The sequence below is a fragment of the Oryza glaberrima genome, chromosome 6 (genome assembly GCF_000147395.1).
Source record: "Oryza glaberrima chromosome 6, OglaRS2, whole genome shotgun sequence".
Classification (NCBI taxonomy): Eukaryota; Viridiplantae; Streptophyta; class Magnoliopsida; order Poales; family Poaceae; genus Oryza; species Oryza glaberrima.
In genome coordinates this window covers 22,114,446-22,138,955 of record NC_068331.1, presented here as the reverse complement: position 1 = coordinate 22,138,955, position 24,510 = coordinate 22,114,446, and the positions used below count along the sequence as shown (strand labels likewise).

General features: G+C 40.8%; 3 protein-coding genes and 1 long non-coding RNA gene across 4 annotated transcripts; 3 read left to right on the top strand and 1 right to left on the bottom strand.

The window, feature by feature from the left end:
- Positions 1-2,008: 2,008 nt before the first annotated feature.
- LOC127777815 (protein RMD5 homolog) lies at positions 2,009-5,320 on the top strand. The gene is made up of 2 exons (XM_052304435.1): positions 2,009-2,228; positions 3,715-5,320. The coding sequence occupies exon 2, from the start codon at positions 3,770-3,772 to the stop codon at positions 4,928-4,930; it is 1,161 nt and encodes a 386-aa protein (XP_052160395.1). The 5' UTR covers positions 2,009-2,228; positions 3,715-3,769; the 3' UTR covers positions 4,931-5,320.
- Positions 5,321-6,205: 885 nt separating this feature from the next.
- Positions 6,206-10,126, bottom strand: LOC127777010 (putative receptor-like protein kinase At3g47110). The gene is made up of 2 exons (XM_052303531.1): positions 7,066-10,126; positions 6,206-6,972 (listed from the first exon to the last, which is right to left on the bottom strand). Exons 1-2 carry the CDS (start codon positions 10,124-10,126, stop codon positions 6,620-6,622), a joined length of 3,414 nt encoding a protein of 1,137 aa, XP_052159491.1. The 3' UTR covers positions 6,206-6,619.
- Positions 10,127-15,013: 4,887 nt separating this feature from the next.
- On the top strand, positions 15,014-17,337 carry LOC127777620 (uncharacterized). Its single transcript, XM_052304218.1, has 2 exons — positions 15,014-15,317; positions 16,883-17,337. The coding sequence occupies exons 1-2, from the start codon at positions 15,059-15,061 to the stop codon at positions 17,134-17,136; spliced, it is 513 nt and encodes a 170-aa protein (XP_052160178.1). The 5' UTR covers positions 15,014-15,058; the 3' UTR covers positions 17,137-17,337.
- A 3,498-nt stretch (positions 17,338-20,835) lies between these two features.
- Positions 20,836-23,885, top strand: LOC127777903 (uncharacterized). Its single transcript, XR_008018385.1, has 5 exons — positions 20,836-20,942; positions 21,080-21,166; positions 22,664-22,968; positions 23,071-23,232; positions 23,343-23,885. It is a non-coding gene; the product is annotated as an uncharacterized LOC127777903 (long non-coding RNA).
- Positions 23,886-24,510: the final 625 nt, after the last annotated feature.

The following is a 24,510-nucleotide window of genomic DNA, read 5'->3' as shown; positions in this document are numbered from 1 at the left end:
ACGCACTAGTTTATGCAAGTTGGCCACGTCGGAGGGCCTATGGGGGAGAGCGGTTCCATTTTTCTCTCTCACCCTCTCTTCCTCAATCCCAATGATGTAGATAGAGCGGGGGTTCCTGTCGGTTGCAAGGGTTTGGTTTTTGGGTGATCTTGACTATAGTTCCTTTGTTGGCTTAGCGGCGGCCGGTCACGCTTAGTGCTAGCCGACGCAGTGCTAGCCTTCTTCTGGGTCTGTGCGTTGGTGTTGTCGGTGTGTGGGTGGTGGTATTCTTTTTTCTTTTTCCTGGTTACGACCTTCCGGGATTATAATCTTGTAATTTTTTCATGCTCTATCAATATGAACTTCACACTGTCTAATGCGAGTCATTCAAAAATATATATATATAAGTATGTTGTTGATAAGAATTTTATAAGTATGTGTAGCATTGCTCGCAATTTTAAGCGTTCGCTCTTGAAACTTCAAAAATACCTTATGTTACTCCATTAATGCTATTTCACGCATATGTGCCTGCAGCGCATGCTCTTGGCCCATAAGGCTTGGGAAGCGAAGAGACTACCGATTCCTCTTCTCTCGTCCACCCCCTCCTATTTCTCTTTCCTTCCATTCTCATTCGACACTGTCAAAGTGGCTTGTTGTGACCTGTTGATCTGCTCCACCAGCTCCCAATAATCCCCGTCTCCGGTTGCTTCCATCCTTCCTCATCTTACTGACATCCAACATTCCCTATCCGTTGTCTCCAACCACCCTCTATTCTTCCCTATCTGTTTTTCTCGGGCCATCAAGTGGGCACCCCTAGGTCCTTTGACCCTAGCACCGCTAGGGGCTGTGATGTCAACCATCAACCACTGCTCCCTGCTACAAGGACTCTATCTCTTCGTTCTCTCTGTCACAGCCAGGGCTGCATCATGCTCGTGTCGGCCTCTCCGAAATAGGAGGCGACCTTTGCGATAGCGCCCAGGAAGGCAACGATGGTTGTGGCTGTAGGAGCCGTGGGATTTTTTTATTTAGATGGAAGTTTTGGATTTTTTAGGTGAATCTTTTTATATGGAAGTTTTAGTTTTAAATCTTTTTGTATGTTGTGTGGAAAGTTTCACATCTTCAATTGGAAGTTTTGTGATTTTGATATGGAAGTTCGGGATTGGAAGTTTATGATTTGAGATGAAAGTTTCATATTTTAGAATTTCTTTTTTTGATTTGAGGTGAAAGTTTGCAACACCAATGGAAGCTTCAAAGATCAGAGTTTGACTTGATGTGAAAAGGAGGCGTAGTGTGAAGCAAAATCACTGATGTATGTGATGCGAAAAGGAGGCGTGTGACTTGTTGCTAGCGTAGTTGGTCTAGTTAATTCTAGGAAAACTCCTATATTACCGTCTCAACTATAACCCGATTTTCTCCCTAAAATCACAACCAGATAATGGCCCTGTTTGGGGGAGTTTCTAGCAGCCCCAAACAATTCAGATTTTTATCTAGATTCTGAGAATCCATAGTTGTATAATGGAGAAAATGAACTATAGGATATAAGCTGAGTTTTTTTCTAGATTTTCACAAGCTGTTTCTCATAATCTTAATGGTCTGTTTGGTACAGCTCCAACTCTTAAATATAACTCCAGGAGTTGAGTCTGGAGTGGAGTTGTGGAGCTGCCTAAACCCAGCTCCACAACTCTAGTACATTTTGTGAGAGAGCTCCACCCAACTCCACTTCCAGTTTTGGTAGAGCTGAAATTGATTGGCTGAGCTCCAGCTCCAGGAGGGGTGGAGTTGGAGCTGGAGATGTGGCAAACAGGCCCTAAGTTCCAAAAAGACCCAATGTATTCTTTAACAGTAAAACCCTAAATCAATTTATCTGTTGGCCCAAGCCCGGCCCGTGAGCCCCCGAACCCATTCATCATCCCACTAGCGTTAGCGTAGGCGGAATAGCATCCTAGGGCGCACGCGTCACGCCCCGTCCCTCCTCCCCCATCTCTCCTCTCTCGAGGAACTCAATCACGCACAAAAATTACCAGATTACCCCCAACCCCATCATCTCCGATCTCTCTCTCCTCCACCGCGGCGTCTCTCTCTCTCTCTCTCTCCTCCCCCACCCCCAACCACCACTTCCTCCATCACCAAAGCGCCGCTCCCTCGCCGTCGCCGCCACCTCCGCCGCCGCCGCCGGTGCCGGTCGTCGAGGCGGGAGGACTCCTCCCCGCGCGCCGCGCTCGATCCGTCCGCTCCCCAGTACGCCCGAGGTGAGGCCCGTCCCCTTCGATTGGTTCCTTCCTTCGCTCTCACTTTTCCCTTCCCCCCAGTCTGGAATCCCGGCGACTGACCCCCCCTGTTTCGATCTCCGTGCGCGGGGGAGCGGTCGATCCGGTCGGTGAATGCGGCCGGGGTTAGCTTTGGGTCGCCCCGCTGCTGGTGGCTTGTCGAGAGTGGATAGGCCCTAGGGTTCATGTCCGTAGGAGAAGCCGCTGGGTGGAGAGCTGGGAGGGAGGCCTCGTTCTAGATCGAACTCGCTGCTGCGGAGGCGAGCGTGCAGTCTACTGATCGCGTGCTCCGGTTTGTGACTTTTTGCGGCGCGCCAATCCGTAGTAAGCATGAACACACTGATAGGTTCTCTCTTTTTTTTTTGCGAAGTTTGTTGAGATTTAGAAGAGAGTTTAGGTTACAAATACGACATTAATCCCGCAAGCAGCTGCCCCGGGGTAAAAGATTACTAGCATCCCGTCCAGGACGAGCCTGACTACCCCACTGATAGGTTCAACCGGCGTATGGAACCTCGAGGATAGGTTCTCTTTGTGTATAGAACACACTGATAGGTTCTCTTCGTGTATGGATTATCCAACGGGGGATGGATTGAGCCTTCCATTGGACGTTTGACTCTGTGTGCTAGTTGCTAGATTGGATTTAGAATATGAGAGTCATGAATCGTGTTGCATTATTATACTAGTGAAATGGATTGTTTCTTCACTGAGCTATGTGTTTCCTACAGCGATGCATCTTCTATAAGCTATCGCGATTGTTTCTTTAACAGATTAAGCGTGGTAGTTGCTATGTTATGTATCAAGAGAGAAGGAAACCTTCACGCATATATGTGGTTTTAATGGTTAATGTTTGCAATGTCCTTGAGGCATACAGTTCGTACACATGGAGATTCTTTACCGATTGTTTAGAACAACCGAGTTAGTTCAAGCAATGCATATATAAAGCTTGAAATGGACCTTTTATGTTCTGCTCTGTAGTGGGAACACATGCACTGTGAGTGATCTTGGATTCTGGGATCAGGCTTACATGATCATTTCGTTTCCTCCCATTCTTTTGATTTCAGTGTCAGGAGGATATGACTATGTTAGGTCATTTTGGCGTGTTCTAATGTTGTTATTATGCAGAATAGAACTCTGCAACTTGTCGTTCAGCATTTTCTTGTCCCAAACATATTTCACTTACCTGTAGCATCTAGACAATGTTCTAATCTTTTGATGTTTTTATCTCAGAAACAAGGAGAAAAGTTAAATACCTACCATTGTATGGTTTACCATTGTACTCTTTCTGTAGCTTCTTGATCACTAAATATTTACATTTACAGTTTCTGAACCTGTGTTATGCTTGCTGCAATTCAACGCAGACTGATTTAATAGCAGTTAGACTCTATCATACATCTTTCAAAAAAAATTTCTTTCTGGAAGTTTTCTCAATGAACTACTTACATATCTGTGGTTTTTTGACTTGGTACAGGGCAGTGATACTCTGCTGCTTAGTTGGGTGCAGTGTGCACTACAAGTCTACAACAATGGAGCTTGACAGTCTAAGAGAGGCGTTTGACCGAGTTATTGAAAAACGTGCTTCCTCTTCTGCTAAAGCTCAGGAAGTTATTGATCAGATAGTGAGTGAAGTTGAGCAGGCAATCACGAAGATGCAGATGATGAATACAGATTCCATGGGTAGTGCTGACCATTCATCCATCCTGGCAGAATTGAAAGCCAAGTTGAATGAATTGGCGCCACTAAATCAACTAGAAGGTTGTCAAAAGGAATTGAATGTTGCACTTAGCAAATATCTCAAGCTGCTCGAGAAGTCTTTCAGTCCAGACATATCGAAAGCATATCGAAATGTGGATTTTGAGGCCAGTACTATAAACAGCATAATAGCAAATCATTTCTACCGCCAGGGCCTTTTTGATCTTGGAGACTCATTTGTCCGTGAGTGTGGTGAATCAGATGGGGCACACTTGAAACTACAATTCCAAGAGATGTATTCAATTCTTGAAGCAATGCAAGTTAGAAACCTCCAACCTGCTCTCAGTTGGGCTGCCAAGAACCATGATCAGCTTTTGCAGAATGGTTCAATGCTTGAGTTGAAACTTCATCAGCTTCAGTTTGTTGAGATACTAACAAAAGGAAGTAGAGATGAGGCTTTAAAGTATGCAAGAACTCACTTAGTGCCCTTTGCATCCTTGCACAAGGCAGAGATCCAAAAGCTAATGGCCTGCCTTCTCTGGGCTGATAGGCTTGATCAGTCCCCTTATGCCGAATTCATGTCATCGACTCATTGGGAGAAGCTAGCGGAGGAGCTTACCCATCAATTCTGCAGTCTTTTGGGGCAATCTAGTGAGAGCCCACTTGGTGTGGCAGTATCAGCTGGCTTTCAAGGACTTCCAACCTTGCTGAAGCTAACGACAGTGATGGCTGCCAAAAAACAGGAGTGGCAGGCGATGAAACAACTGCCAGTACCCATAGATATCGGACCAGAATTCCAGTACCACTCTGTCTTTGTATGTCCGGTGCTCAGAGAGCAGTCGAGTGATGAAAACCCTCCAATGCTGATGCCCTGCGGACACGTTGTGTCGAAACAATCGATAATGAAGCTATCAAAGAGCAGCTCCAGACCCTTCAAATGCCCATACTGTCCCTCAGAGGCTGTTGCTTCTCAGTGCAAGCAGCTCCATTTCTGAATGTTCTTTCCCTGCTCAGATATGTTTATACACGTGTTAATTTATGTTCCTGTGGCACCCATCCAATAACTACCTTGTAATATAATCCTGTATGTTAATGAACATTCTAGTGCTGTCTCTGGATGTTAATCTGTACAGTTGCAAATTCCTGTTCGTTTTATCAAATTATATCTCTGGGATGACTGAACAGAAAATAAGTGCTACTAGTCACTCTGGCAGTCTTAGGGCTTATGATTGTGTATTGGTTTTACAGCCATGTAGATCGGTCAAATCATGTGTAAAATTGGCAGTGAGCCTTTCTGTTTAAGTTTCCTGCTAAACATGGTAATGAACATTTATCTGGCCAATTGATACCGAATAGATTGCTGCTATTAGCTTATCTTTTTATAAGCATTTTGTGTTGTTAGTAACTTAGCATGTCTTTTGTTAGCAATTAGGGTTCGATCCATATGCTTGTCTGCTAATACTTTGTAAATTCATTAAAAAATAAAATACTACTTCTGTTTTAAAATATAAACGATGTTGTTGACTTTTAGACATTTGTCTATTTGTCTTATTAAAAAAATAGAAAAAAATACATAATTATGGAGTATATTTATTTTGTTATGAGTTGTTTTATCTCATTTTGTTATGAGTTATTTTTATCACTATAAATATTTTAAGTATAATTTATATTTTACGTATTTAAAAAATTAAACAATATAAATGGTTAAACGTGTGCTCAAAAGCTAATGGCTTTATTTATCGAAAAACGGAGGGGCATGAAGATCGAACAAATCATACTGGTTAATCGCTTAACAAATTCTTGGCTCCGCGCCGTGTAATGTACCAATTCTCTGTTATTAGTAACAGTACGCAGGTCATCCATCTAGAAAAATGAAAATGACAAAAAAAAAAAAAGGTAAAAGAAAGTAGTAATAAGGATCTTTCAAAGAGAAAAAAAAGAAAAAAAGAAGAAGAAAAAGCTCGCTGTGCCCCGTCACCGTCTTTTTTACCTCCGTGTCTACTTGTGCTTGATTGGCGGTTGTGATTTTTTTAAAAAAAAAGAAAAAAAAAGCTCGCTGTGGTCCGTCCATCCACCGCACGGCCGGCGACACCGGCGATTGCCAGGGCTCGTCGGCGAGCGGCGGTGCCGGCCGAGGTGCTGGGCTGCTAGCGCGAGACGAAGCGGAACGAGCTGTGGCGGCGAAACGCGGCCGCCGAGGCCCAACTGTCCAAGCAGCGGCAGCACGCGGGCGGCGCCACAACCAGGGCTTCCGCGACCATGAGGTACACGCTCATTCACTCATCCGTCTGTCTGATTGATTTGTGGTTGGGATTTTGGGCTGGATTAGGCTGCGCTAGCTAGATCGATCTGAATGTGCATCCATCTACACTCTGCTCTACTTCTGATTGGGCGAATTTCGCGCTTGATTCATGCCCGAATCGGATGTCTCGGTCCCAATCTGACACAAAATCAGCCTCTAGAACATCCAGTTGGCTTCAATCTGATGCTAGTTGTGCTAATCGATTTAGCTCTGGTTGCTTGAACTGCGCTTGTAGTTATTCAATTTGAAGAGTTAAAAGGAATGTGGCACGAATGCTAATGCCACTAATTATGTTGGTTCAAAAAAAAAAGGGAAAAGAAAAGCTACTAATATGTTACATTACTATTCTTCTATACATGAAATTGCCAAATCTTAATTTGCCTCATCTGACACCCATGTTTGAGGCTGCATGTTTGATTCTAAGAATCATGGTAGAAACCTGCCCCATTTCTGGCCGCTCTCTAGGCAATGCCATTGAACATGAGAGTCCTATTTTAACCAATGGAACGAAACACCTCTCCATCATATCGGCTACACTGATATCATCTTGTAGCATTGTGGGATCAACAACCTCGTGAGTATTATCGGGCAATGCTCTATCAACAAAATCATGCAGGGTTGTGCCACCATTAAAATTTTCATCGGTAGGACTGCTACCTGTTACCATTTCTAAGAGAAGGATTCCAAAGCTGTAGACATCACCCTTGGTTGAGATATCTTCGTTCATACCATACTCTGCATTCAGATTTATAGAAATCATAAAATTAGAAACCAGACACCATGTGTACCATAAATAGAATGAACAACTTACAAATTAGCTTATCTCACCCGGTGGAATATATCCAATAGATCCTTTTAGACAAGCCAAGCTTGTTGATATATCTTTATGTGCATTCGATCTTGTGTATACAAATCTTGCTAGGCCAAAGTCACTGACGTGTGCAACCATGTCACTATCCAACAGAATATTGCTTGGCTTCAAATCACAATGTACTAATGGCAATTCACACTGGTTATGAAGATAATCCAAAGCAAATGCTACATCCAAGGCGATATTAATTCTCTGTCTTAAAGTCAGAACCTTTGTTTGACTACTATGTTCATGGGATTTTGGATGTAACCACATATCTAGATTCCCATTTGGAAAATATGGGAACACTATAGCCTTGAAGTCTGCCCCAGTTGAATCCACAGAAGAACATAGAGTAATAATTTTCACGAGATTTCGGTGGCGGACATTTTGTAGGGTTTCACACTCGGCAACAAAGCTCTTATTAGATCCATGGATATCAAGGTTAAAAATCTTGATGGCGATATGTTCTTCCTGAAGATGCAGATTGCCCTTTTCTTTGAAAGGAAAATGCAGATTGCCCTTATAAACTGTTCCAAATGATCCTGAGCCAAGTAAGTTAGTTGAAGAGAATCTATTTGTGGCCTTTAGAACATCTTCATATGTTATGTTCCTGTGCTCATTCAGCTGTTGTACATGTGGCTCTTCTTGCATTCTCTTCATACAAATAATTTTTGCAAGGCATAATAAAGTGAAAGTGATAGCAACAATTGGTATTACTATCGTTAGGACTAGAACCAATGACCTACTATGGTTCCTTTTCTTGTCAACCAATTTTGAACAAAGAGGCATACCTGTCGTTGGAGTTTCTGTGCACAGATGGTCATTTCCTTCAATTGACACCACACTAGCATTGGCAAAAATACCACTGCTTGGCACCACTCCATGAAAATTATTGAATGATAAGTTGAGAACTTGCAAAGAACGCAACAACGTTAGAAACTGTGGAATTTCTCCCGATAAGTTGTTATGAGATATATCCATCACCTTGATGCCTAACATGTTCACAAATGTTTGCGGAATGCTTCCTACAAAGAAGTTGCTTTGCATCTCAAGATACTCTAGAACCACGCATTGACTAAGAGTGGATGGGATATCTCCAGACAATCTGTTGTATGAAATGATAAGCTTATTCAGATTGACAAGGTTGCCTACTTCATCTGATATGCTTCCGGACAAGTAATTGTATGACAAGTCTAACACCATTGAAAGTGAAGAAATTTTAAAGATTGTCTCTGGTATTGTTCCATTTAGTGAATTGTGAGCAAGGTTGAGTATTTCGAGTTGAGTACAATACCCTATACTCAGAGGTATGCTTCCACTCAAGTTGTTCCTATCCAAATTTAGATAATTCAGCTGAACAAGTTTCCCAATGTTGTCTGGGATTTGACCAGAGAGTCTGTTTTGAGCAAAGGACAGAATGCCTAATTTGTGCAAATTTCCGATTGTTAGAGGTATATTTCCAGTCAATTGATTGTAATCCATGTACAACTCAGTGAGGCTCTTAAGATTGCCTATCTCTTGTGGTATAGGTCCGGAAATTTTATTATTTCTTAGCCACAACCGTTGGAGACTACTAGATAGATTGCCAACAGAACTTGGCAGGTTTCCTTGAAGATTGTTCCCATCCAACATCAGCTTAGTCAATCTTGTGCAATTTGAAAGTGACGAGATAAAGCCCCAGTCGCCTGCTTCTAGCATGTTGTATGCCACATCAAGGTCCTCCAAGTTTGTCAGTGATCCAAAGGATGGCATGATCCCAGTTAACTTGTTGTCAGCTAGGTAAAGCATTTGTAGATGGGTTGAATTGAGAAGAGAGGTTGGAATTGAGCCCTTAAACTTGTTTGCTAATAGAATCAAGCCTTCAATGTTTGGGAGTGTATAGCCGATCTCTAAAGGTAATCTTCCGGTGAGTGAGTTATTTGCCACAGTAAGAAATGTCAGGGATGACATATTGAAGAGGGGTGGTGGAATCGTCCCAGAGAAATTGTTCAAATTCAACAGCAACGTCTGTAGCGTTGGAATATGTCCTAAGCTCTCTGGTATGCTCCCATCTAAACAATTCTGTGAAAGTCGAAGTTGAAGTAGGGAGGAAAGGTTCCCCAGAGAGGAAGGTATTGTTCCGGTGAGATGATTTTCTCCTAAATCGAGATATTGAACTTGTGGAGAGATGGTTGTAACAGGTGGTATAGAACCGATAAAGCTATTCTGGTTGAGGTAAATGCCGATAAGTGACAATGTGTTGAGTAGAGCCTTTGGGAGTTCTCCACTGAGACTATTTCTATTGAGAATGAGTTGTTGGAGAGAGGAACTATTTAACATGGGCTTTGGGATCCCTCCGGTGAGAGCATTGTTCCCAAGATCGACGTATGTGAGTGTAAGGCTGCTACCCAAAGAGGGTGGTATGTCACCTGAAAGTCTGTTGTTAGCCAGGAAAAGTACACGCAGTTTTGGAAGGTCCCCAAAAGCAGAGGGGATGCTCCCTTGGAGCTTGTTGTTGCCAAGGAGAATTTGTTGAAGATGCACACATTGACTTAGACTAGGTGGAATCTCACCTTGCAGGGAATTGTTCTGCAGATCTAGGATCTGAAGTTGTGAACAAGAAGAGAGTTCTGATGGTATGTTACCTTCCAGAGAGTTCATGCTGAGGTCGAGGTTCTGGAGTTCGTTCAGGAAGCCAAGCTCAGACGGTATGCCGCCATGGAAGCTATTGTTTGATAGTTGCAGCCTTGTAAGAGAGGTGATGTTGGCAATACAAGGTGATATTGAGCCTATGATGCCTTCGGATGGGAGATCAATGGCGATAACACGGCGAGGAGCTCTCCTGCTGCATGTGACTCCATGCCAGTTGCAGGGTAACAAGGATGCATTGTTCCATGAGGCTAGAACTCCAGTTGGACCTGAGAGCTGCGACTTGAAGCAAAGGAGAGCGTCTCGATCAGTCTCAGTTTCATCACTGATGGCTAATGGCTGGAAGAAAAGGAAATGAAATATAAGATGGCAAATGACGCCTGTAGAGAAGACTCTCAAAGCAGCCATTGCTGTTCGTTTTTGAGAGAATGGTGGGAACTTGGAGGATGGCATGATGCACGCTTTTGTAGAAGTTGGAACTGAACATGCTTCAATTATCCCAGTAAAAAAAGTTACTTTTTTTAAGGAAGTCTAAAAAGTGGCTTGAATTGTTTGGGAGTAATTGGAGTAAACGCTTGTACAAGTCACTGTGAGGGTACAAAGTCTGAGCTAAATTATTTGGAAGGTTAACAAAAAAGGGTCGATAATCACTTCCACATCCGTGATCCATCGACGATTCGGCACACCAATACGTGTGAGAGTTGAAATTTACTGTAACTCATCTTTCCAAATAATTGTTATTGTACACCATTAATCTTCAAACTTTTGACAACTCATTTTCTTTAAAGGTTTTCTAAATACTTAATTAAAATTACCATATTATTAATAAAGCATATTAAATTCTAAACATATTCATTAAACTCTACTTTATATTATTATAACTATTTAAGAGCTATCAGTACTCGAAGTTGAAACGAAGGAAGCACAAATTGTTCATATTACGTATTGGATCGTTGAACCAGATTATTTGTCCCATACTTTAAAAGTACATTATTTTAAAAATAATATCTTTTACTGTTTTGTCTAGATCACTTTAAGTTAGTTGTTAAGTTTATTTATTAAAATATTTACTTTATCACTATACTTAAATAGATAATCCGTGACAACAATCTATCCAATAATTTATTTCAAACTGAGCCACTAGTCTTTTCCTTTTGGTCCTATGATCCTTACTGAAGTGGAGTAGGAGTACTACTCAGTATACTATACTAAGTAAGTACTGCTAGTACTCCCTCCATTTAAAAAATATAAAGGGCCTCATCTTTTCGCTTATGCTTATGTTTATCAGCCAAAATTTGAATTTTCAACCTTAAATTTGGAACTGATTTTGGGGTTTTTTTCATCGAAGTTTATTTTTCAGCCTTTGCTTTTAGATCGCTAAGAACACATATTAAAAGTTTATTCACAATTTACTTTTTAGTCTACAAATATGCCGTTTGGCTTATTCCACAAATAAGCGAAACAATGGGGCTGAAAGAGTTTTGGTTGGATGAGATACATCAGTTTGTCCAGATTCGTAATAGTAGGATATGTCCTAACCAAAACTCTTTATATTTTGGCAGTGGCGAACCCAAAGGGTAGTCCATGTAGGCCCAGGACTACCCTAGAATTTGGCCTAGAAAAGACTAGATATTCATTTTTCTTGGCCCATCAAAAAAGTATGGCCTAACAAAAAAAACCCTAACTCTCCAGTCCTGGCCTCTCATTCTCTGTCTCTCCCTGTATCCTAGTCCACTCCCGACGGCGCCACTGCGCTAGCACGGCAGTCGGCAGCGACGCCATCGCTCCGGCGCTCCCGTGTGGTCACGTCCCGCGAGGCTACGACGGTGCAGTGGCACTCCGCCTCTCACCGGCGCGCCCCGGCCTGGGCCTGCTCGCCTTCCGTCGTGACTCGCGCCGTGGCGCCGCGTCTAGCCGGCGACCTCCCGCCCGACGTGCGCGCCCCGCCATGGCGCCGCTGGCTTCGCGCGCTCGCGCCCTCTCCGCCCCTCGCCGGCGCGCCCTAGCCTTGGCGGCTAGGCCTGCCCACCTTAGCGCCTTCCCGTCGCGACTCGCGCCGCCGCGCTATGTCCCGCATGGCCGTGTCCAGCTGGCGGCCTTCCGCCCGACGCGCGTGCCCACCGTGGCGCTGCTAGCGCCCGGCGTCACTCCCTCTTCGATGAGCAGTGAGCACTTCCTCAGCCCCTCCCCCCCATTCTAGAGTTCTAGTAGTAGTAGACGACCAGTACTATCCCCTTCAATAATCAAGTTTTAGATTTCTAGTCGTATGCCATATCAATAGATTACCACAAAATTGTGTGCAACAATAAAAATCATATGACATTTTTACATGGTTTGATGGTTGTCAGGAGATTGAGGCATATGGATAAGAAAGCATTGCGTTACTTTTTCAGAAGCATGAAGCAAAAAAAGTTGCATCTTGTGATCTACCAATCCCACCAGTGGATGAAGGGTCGTCTGTTCCTGCTGTAGTTGATGCTCCAATTGATGAAGACACAATTTACATTGTCATTTAGGTAAGATTTAAACTTATTTGTTATTTTCTATTTGTATTGAACCATTTAAAGTTATATACCGTATCGTTTATCAGATTTTATGTCGAATCATATTGTATTGTATTTGGATTTTATTTTTTGCTAGGTCTACCCTAGATTCAAATTCTGGGTCCGCCAATTTTGGGATGGAGGGATTACTGAATAACAAACTAATCTAGGATTGACTTGGCGAAATTTGTTAGTCAATGCTAATGCCACTCGATGGAACATGCGCCAAATTATTTTGCAGCCATCGTCCAGGGCTTCAAACATTGATAACGAGATGCCAATCACATTTAACCTGATTGATTTTTCTCCCGAAAAGAAGACTTTGACTGACCGTACTAATTGACCGTTCTCACGATCTAAACGCGTGGTTTCTAGTACTCCATCCAATTCGTTACTTCTCATTTAATGTCGTAAGTAAACTTTTTTTTTATCTTTATCCATTAATTTCATTCGAAAAGACCTACACTTAAATATTTTTAATTTTTATCACTATTTGCATAGGTTTTAAGATTTATTTAAATATCAAGGTTTTAAATTTCAAGCAAAAAATCATGAATTTTTTTTAAATATTTTAAAAGTTTGATAATGGTATCATGTATGGCTTTTAAAAAAAAGCTCAACTTAAAATACGACTCATGTAAAGAGAAATAAAGAAGAGTAATGTGTGGTGGGGATTTTTTTTTTTTTGGGGGGGGTGGTGTTGTTAAAATGAGAACATAGTAGTAGTTTAGAGCGCTTAATTAAGTGATAAAATGAAACAGTTCAGAAGGAGTAAAATAGATTTAGTATTTCTCATGGTGAATCTAAAGAAACACATGATAAACTATATAAGTTATTGAAAGCATATGATAAATGGTAAAGATATAAATATTTTGACTAAGACAAATAAGGTTGTGTTCGGTAGCTACGATTGGATATCTTTCCCCTGCTGATGAAAAATTCGCATCCGGCCGATGGTGCCAAATCTGCGTTTACGTGAACTATGTGGAAACACATGAAGGCCTGAGAGATTTGCTTAGCTCTAGTGCAGGTCCTAAATTTTGATGAGATGCGGACATGCCAGTTAGTTTGATCCTGTAACTGACAAGATATATAAATTGATGATCAAAGAGCCGATCAGCTAACAAACTGATGTAACGATGCTAGCAGATATCGATAGGGGTCGGAGATATTGATTCTGACACTTGGATAAATGATGATATAAATACAATGGAAAAACTTGAGCAATCAACCAATCAACCAATGATAATATAAGAGTAAATTTTGGAAAACTACAACTCTAGTGACAAAACTATCAGTTTGCTGCAACATTAGTGACATGTTTCAGTTTGCTGCAATAATAGCGTGGGAAATTATTAAAAAACTGCAACAGTTATATGCTGCTACAGTTGTCACCTAGTATATATATTGATATGTGGAGATAGATTACAGGGACCCCGAATATACATATTTATACCCATCGGTAGATATTAGTCCTTATTGGACAAGACACAAACTTTCCTATAGATAAAATAAAAAATACAAGTCATGATCGGGCTCTAAATAATCTTTCCTGAAAATAAAAGGAAATAAGTAACTCTACCTAATTAATAGATAAACTGTCATGTCGCATCGTCCTTGAACTCAGTCTCTTTTAGATAAGTTTCTTTTAATTGATTAATTTTCTGAACCGAATCCATCGAGAATCTAACTGTTGGTGACTCATGTTTCCATCGACCTATTCCAGAACTCTGAAGCGAATATTGACTCTAGGTTGATGATAATTTTCGGGGCATACCAAATTTTGGCGTTGACACCCTCCTAGCATGTAAAAACGGAGCAACCAAGGGGGCTGCTATATAACGGAATCCTGTTGGGACGGGATGATATCTAACCGGTATCAGGCGATACTTGCGAGGTATCAGGTGATACCTACAAGGTATCAGACGATTCCTATCATGTATCATGTGATACTTGCGAAGTATCAGGTGATACCTGCCAGGTATCATGCGATTCTTATCATGTAGAAGGTGATACTTGCGAGGTATCAGGCGATACCTACCAGATATCAGGTGATTTCTACTGGGTATTAGAAGCCGACGACCACTACCGCCCTCCCTCCCTTGGCTCCAGCCACCACCATCGCTCCCTTTCCCGGCTCGAGCCATCGCCGTCTCTCCCTCCCTGGGGTCCAGCCACCGCTGTCGCCGCCCCTCCCTCCCCTGGCTCCGGCCACCGCTGCCCCTCCTCTCTTTGTCGATGTCTCCCCCGCCGCTGGCTTGGCCGCGATGCGCCGCTGCCTCGACACGACGCAGACGAGGTCCTCGATGCCGCGGGAGCTCAATGCGCGGGGCTCATCGCCGATGGCCGTGTCCTCATCTCGTCGAGCGGGTCCTCTTCCCCAGCCCTCGCCGGCAGCCACCTCCTCCTCACGGCTAAGGCGCTTAGCTCTCTCTCCTCTTTGATAGGCAAGGGGGTGAAAGGGATCCCGTCCCGTCCTGATGGAATCATAGCATGTAGATTTTTATAGAAACTTTTTTATTTTTAGAAAAAACACGTATTTTAAGGATAACATGGTCTAACTAGTGAAGGTACTACTATGAGAGACGACTTGACTGAAGTCGTTGACGATTGAACGTCTGATACACGGCAAAAGGGATTACGAGAGACGACTTAAGCTTGTCTGATGGCGTTGACGACTGACACGTCTGATACGGCAAAGTTCCATCTATAATTAATGCTCCATCACGAGGCTCGTCTCAAACTGAAAGCACCAGTCGTACCCACTCGGACCAAGGACAACAACAGGCCGCAATTAATGGCACCAGTTAACAGCTGCGCCGCCTATCCGCCGCCTGCTCCTGCTCCTGCTCGTCGGCCCACCGAGCGCCCAGCCGCTGCTACTGATAGTAGCAGCGGCTCTCCATCCGCAGCTCAGCCTCCAGCTGCCGCTGTAAGCTCTCCTAGAGCAGTCCAGCCAGCTTCCGCCGTCGCCGTCGCCGCTGCCGCTGCCGTCGGCGATCCTCCTCCTCCGGTTGCTCTATCCTCCCGTGACAGTGATTCACATGCTCTACAGGGTAGGCTGGATTACCTTTTTGTTTTTTAAAATGTACAATGTCGTTAATATTTTAATAATGCTTGATTATTTGTTTTATGTAAAATATTAATATAAATATGTAAAAGTATAAATTAAGATTATATTTTATTTGATGATAAAATATAAGTTATAACAAAATAAATTATATTTATATTTTTTTAATAGGGCGAATGGTTCAACGTTATAGAAAATCAATGCTAATATATATTTTGAGATGGATGGGATATATATATTTATAAATATATGATCGATGTCACTCTTAATGTCTTTATAACTATAAGAAGTCATCATGAGAAGTCATATAATACAATTTTGCATGCCACCTTCCCGTGGCATCAGGGTGCGGTCTAGTAAATTTATATAGTTAGTGCCTTCGTCCTAGAGTATAAATACTTTTGCACTGTCTCCGATATACTATTTTGACTGATAATATTTATAAAAATATATTATTTTAAATAAATAGAGTAATATATTTATGTTGTTTGTTTAGTGATAATTCTAGTAACATCATTCTCACATGATTGATCTTTTTTATATTTTTTTATATTTTTGTTATTAATAGTTAAAGTTAAAAATATTTGACTTAACATCATCTTAAAGTTACTTTATATTTTGGAATGAAGAGATTATGTAGGTACTCCTTCTGGATGTTCAGTACTGTAACTGGATTTTTTTTCTCTTCACCATTGGAGGAAATAATTAACTATTTGCCACTCTTTTTACAAGCAAGGTTGTTAGGATCGGGATACCAGGTAGTATCGTTTTACTGAAAGTAGTATCGTATCGTAGTATCGGGATATTATGAGATTTTCTTTTTTTAAGTTTAATTAATATTTATATTAGTTATATATAGCCAATCTATATAAAAAAATGTAGTAATGATATATGTCATGCAAATAGAGATATTTATCAAGAGAAACCACGTTGGTTTTGATATATTTAACTGATTTTTATACAAATTTGAGTATATTTATTTACATTATTTTTAAACCATGTTATTTTAAATAATATTTTATAGTATCGTAGGGATCGTAGAATTAGGATACCACCTAAGATTTCTTAGGATCGTGTAGTAATGAATAGTAGGATCGAGATACTATGAAAATTAGGATACTAGGTGGAATCGGTATCGTTTCGGCTTGGTAGAATCGTTGTATCGTAAGATACTACGATACGAATCGGGATACTGACAACCCTTACAAGTGGTGAAAAAGGATTTACTACTGGACCCACATGTTATGGACAGCGAGTGACAAATTCTTAATTATCGCATCTTAAAAAGTGACAAATACTTATATGTCCCCTTTGGAGCTCTAATATGATATCCCACATGAGCGTCCGTATATATATATATATATATATATATATATATATATATATATATATATATATATATATATATATATATATATATAGATATATATATATATATATATATATATATATATATATATATATATATATATATATATATATATATATATATATATTTATTTACTTCTTTTGTTGATTTCATGTTTAATCAGTGAATCCTTGGTGTTGCAGTTGCATCGGATGGTCAACACGGGGTTTCCCCTTCTGGAGAGCCCATTCACGAAGGTCCTGAGAAACCCATTGAGCCCCCAGGCCCGCCCTCGCACAATCTCCACGCCGCTGTGACAGAGAATGAAGGCATCGCCGGCGACGTACATGACAAAGTCACCAGCTCTAAGGACGATCCTTCTCATACTCGTCCGGTAGAAGAGGATGGAAGCTCCGGTCGTGGTCTATCTGCTTCATCCAAGAAGGAGCTCCCGTGATTTATGCCATTTACACTGTAAACCTTGCAGGCCCTGGAAAAAAGTATGGTGGCCCGCGTAATTATATCACCTGATACAAAATTATCTATCTATTTAGACATCATTTTCTTTAAAATGTATTAAATAGTCAACTCGTTGTCACATCATTCAAAAAATTGGACCTTATCATAATTATGTTTATAATTTTGTAGTTTTTAAGAAGTCACACCAACCATTGCTACTCCACTGCTTGTCTGGCTCGCCACCATTTCTATTTATTGTTCTTGTGACCTTAAAAATCAAACATTTCCTCTCTCTTGTTTCGTCTTATAGTTTCTAGAAATTCCGTCAATTGACACTGCCCTACTACTTTACAATCAGCTTGTCGTCTCTCCTTTTTATTATCATTAGAATAAATTGAACCTGATTCTCGTTAGGGTTTACGTTTTTATAGTTTTTATAAGTTGCGTCAACCACCGCCGCCCATGGTCCATATCTTCATTTTCATTGGAATTTAAAAAATCGAACCTGATCATCATTGGAGTTCGTTTTTAAAGTTTTTGGAAGTCACCTCAACTTATGCCACGCTATTCCTTTACAGCCCACCTGTCACCCCTACTCTTTATTATCATTAGAATTTTTAAAATCAAACTTTATTATCGTTGTAGTTCTGTTTTCATAGGTTTGTATTTGTTGCCGGCCGATTGAGCTCGTTTCCTGGCGAGGTTGAGTTGTGACCATGTTGTTAGCTTTACTTTCTTCACCTAACGTGTTTACTTGATTGCCTCTGTTTGAACTTCTCAGATAGTCATGTATGCATATATAAAATTTACATCACCATGCATGACCCCTAGTAAAATATTCGATAAATCTAAATAACTCTAGATTCGTCCCCAAAAAATAATTGTTGAATTCATTACTTTTGGAGACTAAGGCCTCCTAGATGGCTAGGTGTCGCCGGTGAGCACCCAAGGTTGTGGTGTACCACAAAAACATTGTGAAGGTTTCGATTCCACCTTTGCAATGGAAGAAATCAAAAGTGAAGTCTAGGAGTGTAAAATTTGAAAGAGACCTAGCCTTTATGGCCCTCAACAAAAACGTAGGATTAGTAGATCCGAACATCAGGAAATAAATCACATGTCTTCTCTTTTGGTTTGCTCTTTCTTGCCTTTACTAATATTATGCTTAAGCTTATTTTTGCACGGTCTATTTGTATTCTTATTTGATCTAGTTGGTAGCCATATATCTTATTTAGATACCTTGTTTGTCACCTTTTGTTTCATATACATATTGTCTATTTGAGCTACATAGATAATGTTTTATCCATCGAACATTTTGGTTGAGACCAGAACTTCTGATCCCATACCGAAAGTTCTGATTTGAACCAAAATTTTTGTTTATTCTAATATGCTATGAAGTTATAATATTTTTAGGAACACCTATTCATCCTCTCCCTCTCTAGGCCACATCAAGGCCCTTCCACCTCCCTCTCTCATTTTCCTACTCGCGCTCGAGCTCCCCGTGCCTATAACCTTCTCCTCACCACGTCATGTGAGCTTCGCCGCATCCAGCTGCCTCTTGCAGCTGTGACTAGCCGTGCCACGCCGTAGGCTGGTGTCCCCTGCTTCGAAGTCAGAGGCCACCGGAATGCCTCTTTCTCCATGAGCCCGAGTTACCACTGTCGATTGCCGCCTCCAGCCATCTACCGCTAGCGATTAGAGCCATGTCAGGCTGCTCTGCCTGCTCTGCTGGCTTCGAAAGCTCTCCAAGTACCTCGGTGCCTCTTTGCCTTTGCCAAATACAATCGAAACTCCATCCTCTTTGAGCAAGGTGAGCACCGCCCTCGGTACCGGCCCCCGGTCGTCCTTCTCCGCAGTTTCTACCCACCCCAAGATCCCCTAACCCCTCTTCTTGTGCCCAGCATGAAGAGGCACCCAACTACTACTCCTCGCTCGCAGACTAGAACCGTACCGCTACCATTGTCGCCAACCCGAGGGCCCTCGCCATCAGCGTGCTCCCTTCGTCCTATCTACCTCGCATGCGCTCGGTAAGCACTCCTTCTCCCTCCCTAGCTTCCTTCGCCGCATCCCACTCTCGTGTTGGATGGTCGTCGTCGGCGACCATCAGGCTTCATGTGCCGCCACCTCTTGGTTGGAATGGCCAGTGGGGACTTTCCTTGCTGTGGCCGTCTGATCCCTTTGGATTGATCTGGAATGTCCACGTGGCGATCGGGCGCCGCACTTATGACGCATTAATCTTTCTTTTCCTTCACAATAATATATATATGTATGTGTGTGTGTGGAGAGTATCATATTGATTACAATGGGGAGCAAGTTAGCTATTCTAACCTGCCAACTAGGATACGTCGAGTATGTCTCGATGAGTAGATGTCAATGATTAGGGCTTGTCTTCCTCCTGGCTGTATCTTAATGTGGGTCTAGTTAAGGTTGTGATTCGATGCTCTCTCCTCCTAGGAGGTGGTATATTTATATGGTCGGGCGTCTTCTTCTCCAAGTAGAACTTGAAGAACCATATTAGGATACGGGCTGAGGAGACCTTTCCTTTTCCGAGTCAGACTTTTAGGCCGAGGAGACCTTGCCTTTTCCGAGTCAGACTTTTAAGTCTTCTATTCCCATGAAAGTAGTTTCCTTTTTGACTCGTTTTATTTCCATATTTGAATATACTTTTCCGTATAATATTAGGTATGTAGTATCTCCGTACACTATAAATCCACGTAAAGGAGATATGTCTTATCCGTAACACTGTTAAACATTACAATTGTACTTAATACTTAAGATATTCCGTATTAAGCTGGCCATAAGATAGTGCAGGATCAATGGATGTCAATGCATGCATGCATCCCTCTCTTCTACGTTATCTCCCTTCCTTTGCATCGTCACAACTTTTCTTTTCAGCTTATTCACTGGATTATTTTTTTAAATTACACAGTACAACACAGATACTAACAACACAAGCGCACTCACTCCTATAAACACGCGCACACAAACCCTATCTCTATATGCATCTTCGAACACTGGGCCGACAAATCCTTGAGATTGACGAAGTTACCACAGACGACAGCGTTGACGAAGTTACCACAGACGCCTCGCTGTCGACGGGTACAACGCCTAAATCCTATAAGCCCTTTCGCTTATTCACTGGATTATTTACTTCACGCTTTAAAAAATATGTTTTCTCCAAAATTCATAAGTAAAAATTATATATACATATTTTGAAAAAAATACGTTAAAAATATCCTTAAATTAATTTTAAATTTAAATTTTTAAAAATTCTTATTGGCTTAATTTTTTTTTAAAAAAATGTTCCCATTGTCAGCCACTTAGCTAGTTGGCCTGGTTTATAAGAGGCATGTTAGAGCCATGAAAGGGATAGGAAGGGAGTAACAGCTCCCCGAACTTCTATAATTTTCCTTGCTATAGTCTATATACCCACATATATTCTTTAAAGCAAATGCTGGAATTTTTTCCATTATCTAAAAAATATACACACATATATAAATATATTAGTCAATTAAGGACAGTTTGTTTTCTTTCGTGAACAACTTTTCTTTCGAAGGAAAGATACATATTCTTTCTTAAAACACCTTCCATGTAAAAAAGATACACGACAATTATTCCTCACAACACCGGTGCTTGTTGCACCTATATATACAGATCGAAAGCCTCGAATCATACTACGACCACCTATTATTATTGACCACCGAGATGGCCATAGTTCTCTTCGTCGGCGTTCTTCTGACCTGCTTCCTGCTTCTTTCCTCTGCATTTGGCAATGGAAGCGGCCGGGTCTTCTCGACGAGCCAAGCGGTACGTTTGGTACACTACAATTAACATTAATTTGCTGATTTGCTTTTGGTTTTTTGAGCTGCACGGCTTGCAAGCAGTATCGATCTGTTTATATTTCTATCTACAAATCATATATACTCTTGGGATTGGTTCATCAGGGCAAATGTGTTGGTGCAATGGGAGGAACAGCGGTCTGCAAAGAGCTCGTTAACGGATACTACATCATTCATGAGAAGGGTAATGAGGTCAGTTCTTTACTTGAAACGAACCCGTTTGCATGGATCAAGACTAATATTTATTTTTGCAAATAGTATTATTGCATTGGACATACATATCACGTTTTGCTATAGACATAATTGTAGTTTGGATATAATTGCATTAATTGATCAAACCCATTATAATCTGATCCCATTATAATTAGCTACGTGTATCTATTTTTATATTAATGTAGTAATATTTATGCTCACTAGGAAAATGGCCCGTGTGTTGCTATATGGTTAAAGATAATTTTTAAAATTTATTAAATTATGTTCGTTGATGTCCCTGGTTGCTTTCCCGAGCATATTTCCACGACGTCTTGCGGAACATGTTTCTTACCAGCTGTTCCATTTTCATACTTGGTTGATAACCGCAATGAAGATTGATACACGCAGCAGAACCCTTCTTGAAGGATCTTCGGTTAGATGTTGTGCGTCGCGAGGATAAGAACATGAGACTGAATAGGATAGGGCGTCGCATGAGATGGAGGAACCTAAGATTTGAGGATGATGCAGATGGACAGCTTATGGGCTTGATCGCTTGCGGCCTGTTGCGTGGTGTATGTGCCACGGAAACTGACTGCGCTAGGAAGACAGGGGAAGACGCTTGCATGACACGGACATATGGATGTGACGATCAGAAAGTTGCGAATTTTTTAAGTAGTTATGAAAGAGCGTATATGGTGGTTCATTTTAGTCATCTCTTTCTAGTGTTATACTAGTAAATAGATTGATATACAAGAATTAATATTGCCTGCCATACGGTGTTATATTTGAGAAAATTCTTTGTGTGCCATGAAATCTTTGCGCTGTTCTGTCCGTACCCCTAAGTTTTATCATCTCCTTTATATGCCTATACTTATGAGTTTTCGTTTTGATCTACTCTATCCCCATTCCATTAGTTGTCGTTAGATTTTTTTAATGACTACCTCCTTACATAGAGGCTAACTTGAAAGGTATACTTCTCAAGGCAAAAAAAATTTTAGATTAAAAACAAAGGAGATAATTATATTACTGCAAATTTTAATTTTGAAATTATTTTTAAAATTGATAAAATTTTAAATGGTATTTGACCATCTCTCGCTATGGAGATATATTAAAATTTTGGTTGAAGTTGTTTTAAAAGTAGAAATTTCTGGTTTCTAAGTAGAAGAAACATAGGAAAAGCAAATTATTATTTGTTGAATTTTTGCTCTTTGAAATTTCATTAAATTTGATTGTGATTCTTTTAAAATTTTTATCTTCGATTTGTAAAACGACTCTCATTCAATTAACTATGACTGAAGCTTTCGCCTTAGTAATTATTTTATAAGAAGCTTTTCAACTAACTGAATGGATAGAGTGGTTCAAAATGAGAACTCCAGGGCATACAAGAGAGATGACAAAACTCAAAAGCATGAAAGGGATAGGGAAAAGTTTAGAGGAAAAATAATTTTCTTGTTATTTTTACTTATTTATGTAACTAACTTGTTGTTTATTTCCCAGAGGACTGGGTACATAACAAACACATATGAAGTCCGCTATGGATTTATAGCAACGATGGATGTTTATGGCTTCTCGTTAACCCCAGGCCAATTGGTCAGTTATTGTTCAGTTTGGATCATAACTGATAATGGTGATGCCCCAGCATCCAGTTTAGAAGTATTTCAGATTGGTTGGAGGGAAGGTTTCTTAGTTCTTGTCCCTATTTTTCTCTTAAAGATCATAGCATCAGTTTCTAGTTGATCGTTTAACTATCCTCGTAGGTCAAACCAGGTGATGAACGCCCTGTTTTTGACCTCTATTGCAAGGTAGGTGGTTTTATTTACACATCCATAATATTCGACCTTTTGTATTCTGTTTAGTGATACTCTTGCTGCTACTAAAAATAATCATTTATCTCTTTAAAAAAGACGTCGGATCCTAGCTCTCCGTTAACAGATCCCTCCCATATGGACGAAGACTGCCCTGGTTTTCGACCCGAGAGGGGCGCATACATACGTTCTGGCGACCCTATCCCTGATATCTCACAACCAAATGGAGCCAAGCAATACATCACACTTAAAGTATTCAAGGTTGGTTTTCATCAATCCATAAATTAATCCTGTTTATCAGTAGATGATACTCCTACGCGAGAACAAGAAAAAAAAGTTTAATCTATTTTCTCTTTGATAATGATGTGCAGGATATGGCATCAGGGGATTGGTTGGTGCACTATGGGTTTAATAACAAGCATCCTGAACTCGTCGGGCGCATCCCTTTGTCATTCTTCAAAAGTCTATCTTACTCTACCATCAATATGTGGTTTGGAGGCATTGTAGTTACTAATGTAACTTTTCAACCAACACCTCTTCCACCTCCTATGGGCAATGGTTACATGGCAGTTGACGGTGGCAATATGGCAGCATCCATGAAAAACCTTCAGTTCATTGATGAGCAAGGACGAGCTTGGTCGGCAGAGAATGATTTGATTGGCTTCTCCACCAATGAGAATGTCTACACCTTCACATCTATTGTTGGTGACCAGCTTTTGTACGGTGGCCCCTTTCGGCAGGCTAGCTTGGGAGCCATATTGCGCACTCATGTCCTTTACTCCTTTTTGCTAATGTTTTTCTTTTACTATCTTTTCTCGTAGCCACCTTTGGCTTATGCTAAATAATGATTTAGATCACAACTATTGGAATGAATTCGCTATGATATAGTAAAATATTTGTTTGAGTTATTTGTATTAATTTCATGTAATTATTCTATAGTTAACATTAGAACTATACTTGCAATATTATGCTCTTTGTAAAACAATACGGAGATCAAGCGATCATTTGTGCATCCATCCCCTTTATGTTATCTTTCCCTTCTTCGCATCATCATAAATGCTATGTGATGAAATCTCTCTGTCAACCGCCGTATGTAGTAGCCTTCAGTGGTGTACCTATGTACACTTTTCTGATTCACTGTACCTAGTACCTAGGGCAGATTATATAAGTCTAGCTAATTTATATCATTAGTATATCAATTTATAATAAGGCCTGGTTTAGTTCCTAACTTTTTCTTCAAACTTTCAGTTTTTCCATGACATCAAAACTTTCCTACACATACAAACTTTTAACTTTTCTGTCTCATCGTTCCAATTTCAATTAAACTTTCAATTTTGACGTGAATAAACACACCCTAATTTTTATTAGGAAAAAGTACGAATTACACCCCTGAACTATCGAGGTCGACCGAATTATACCCCCGAACTCAAAAATCGGACATTCTACACCCCCAACTATTAAAACCGGACAAATTACCCCTGGCTCAATCCGGAGCGGTTTTAATCCTACGTGTCGCACACGTGGCACTGCCTCCACATG

Bases quoted from the DNA above. Each gene is read 5' to 3' on its own strand.
- LOC127777010 (XM_052303531.1), bottom strand. From the start codon at position 10,126: ATGGCTGCTTTGAGAGTCTTCTCTACAGGCGTCATTTGCCATCTTATA. The intron at 6,973-7,065 runs GTGAGATAAGCT...ATCTGAATGCAG, and splicing joins TATTGGATATATTCCACCGG to AGTATGGTATGAACGAAGAT.
- LOC127777815 (XM_052304435.1), top strand. From the start codon at position 3,770: ATGGAGCTTGACAGTCTAAGAGAGGCGTTTGACCGAGTTATTGAAAAA.
- LOC127777620 (XM_052304218.1), top strand. From the start codon at position 15,059: ATGGCACCAGTTAACAGCTGCGCCGCCTATCCGCCGCCTGCTCCTGCT. The intron at 15,318-16,882 runs GTAGGCTGGATT...TTGGTGTTGCAG, and splicing joins TGATTCACATGCTCTACAGG to TTGCATCGGATGGTCAACAC.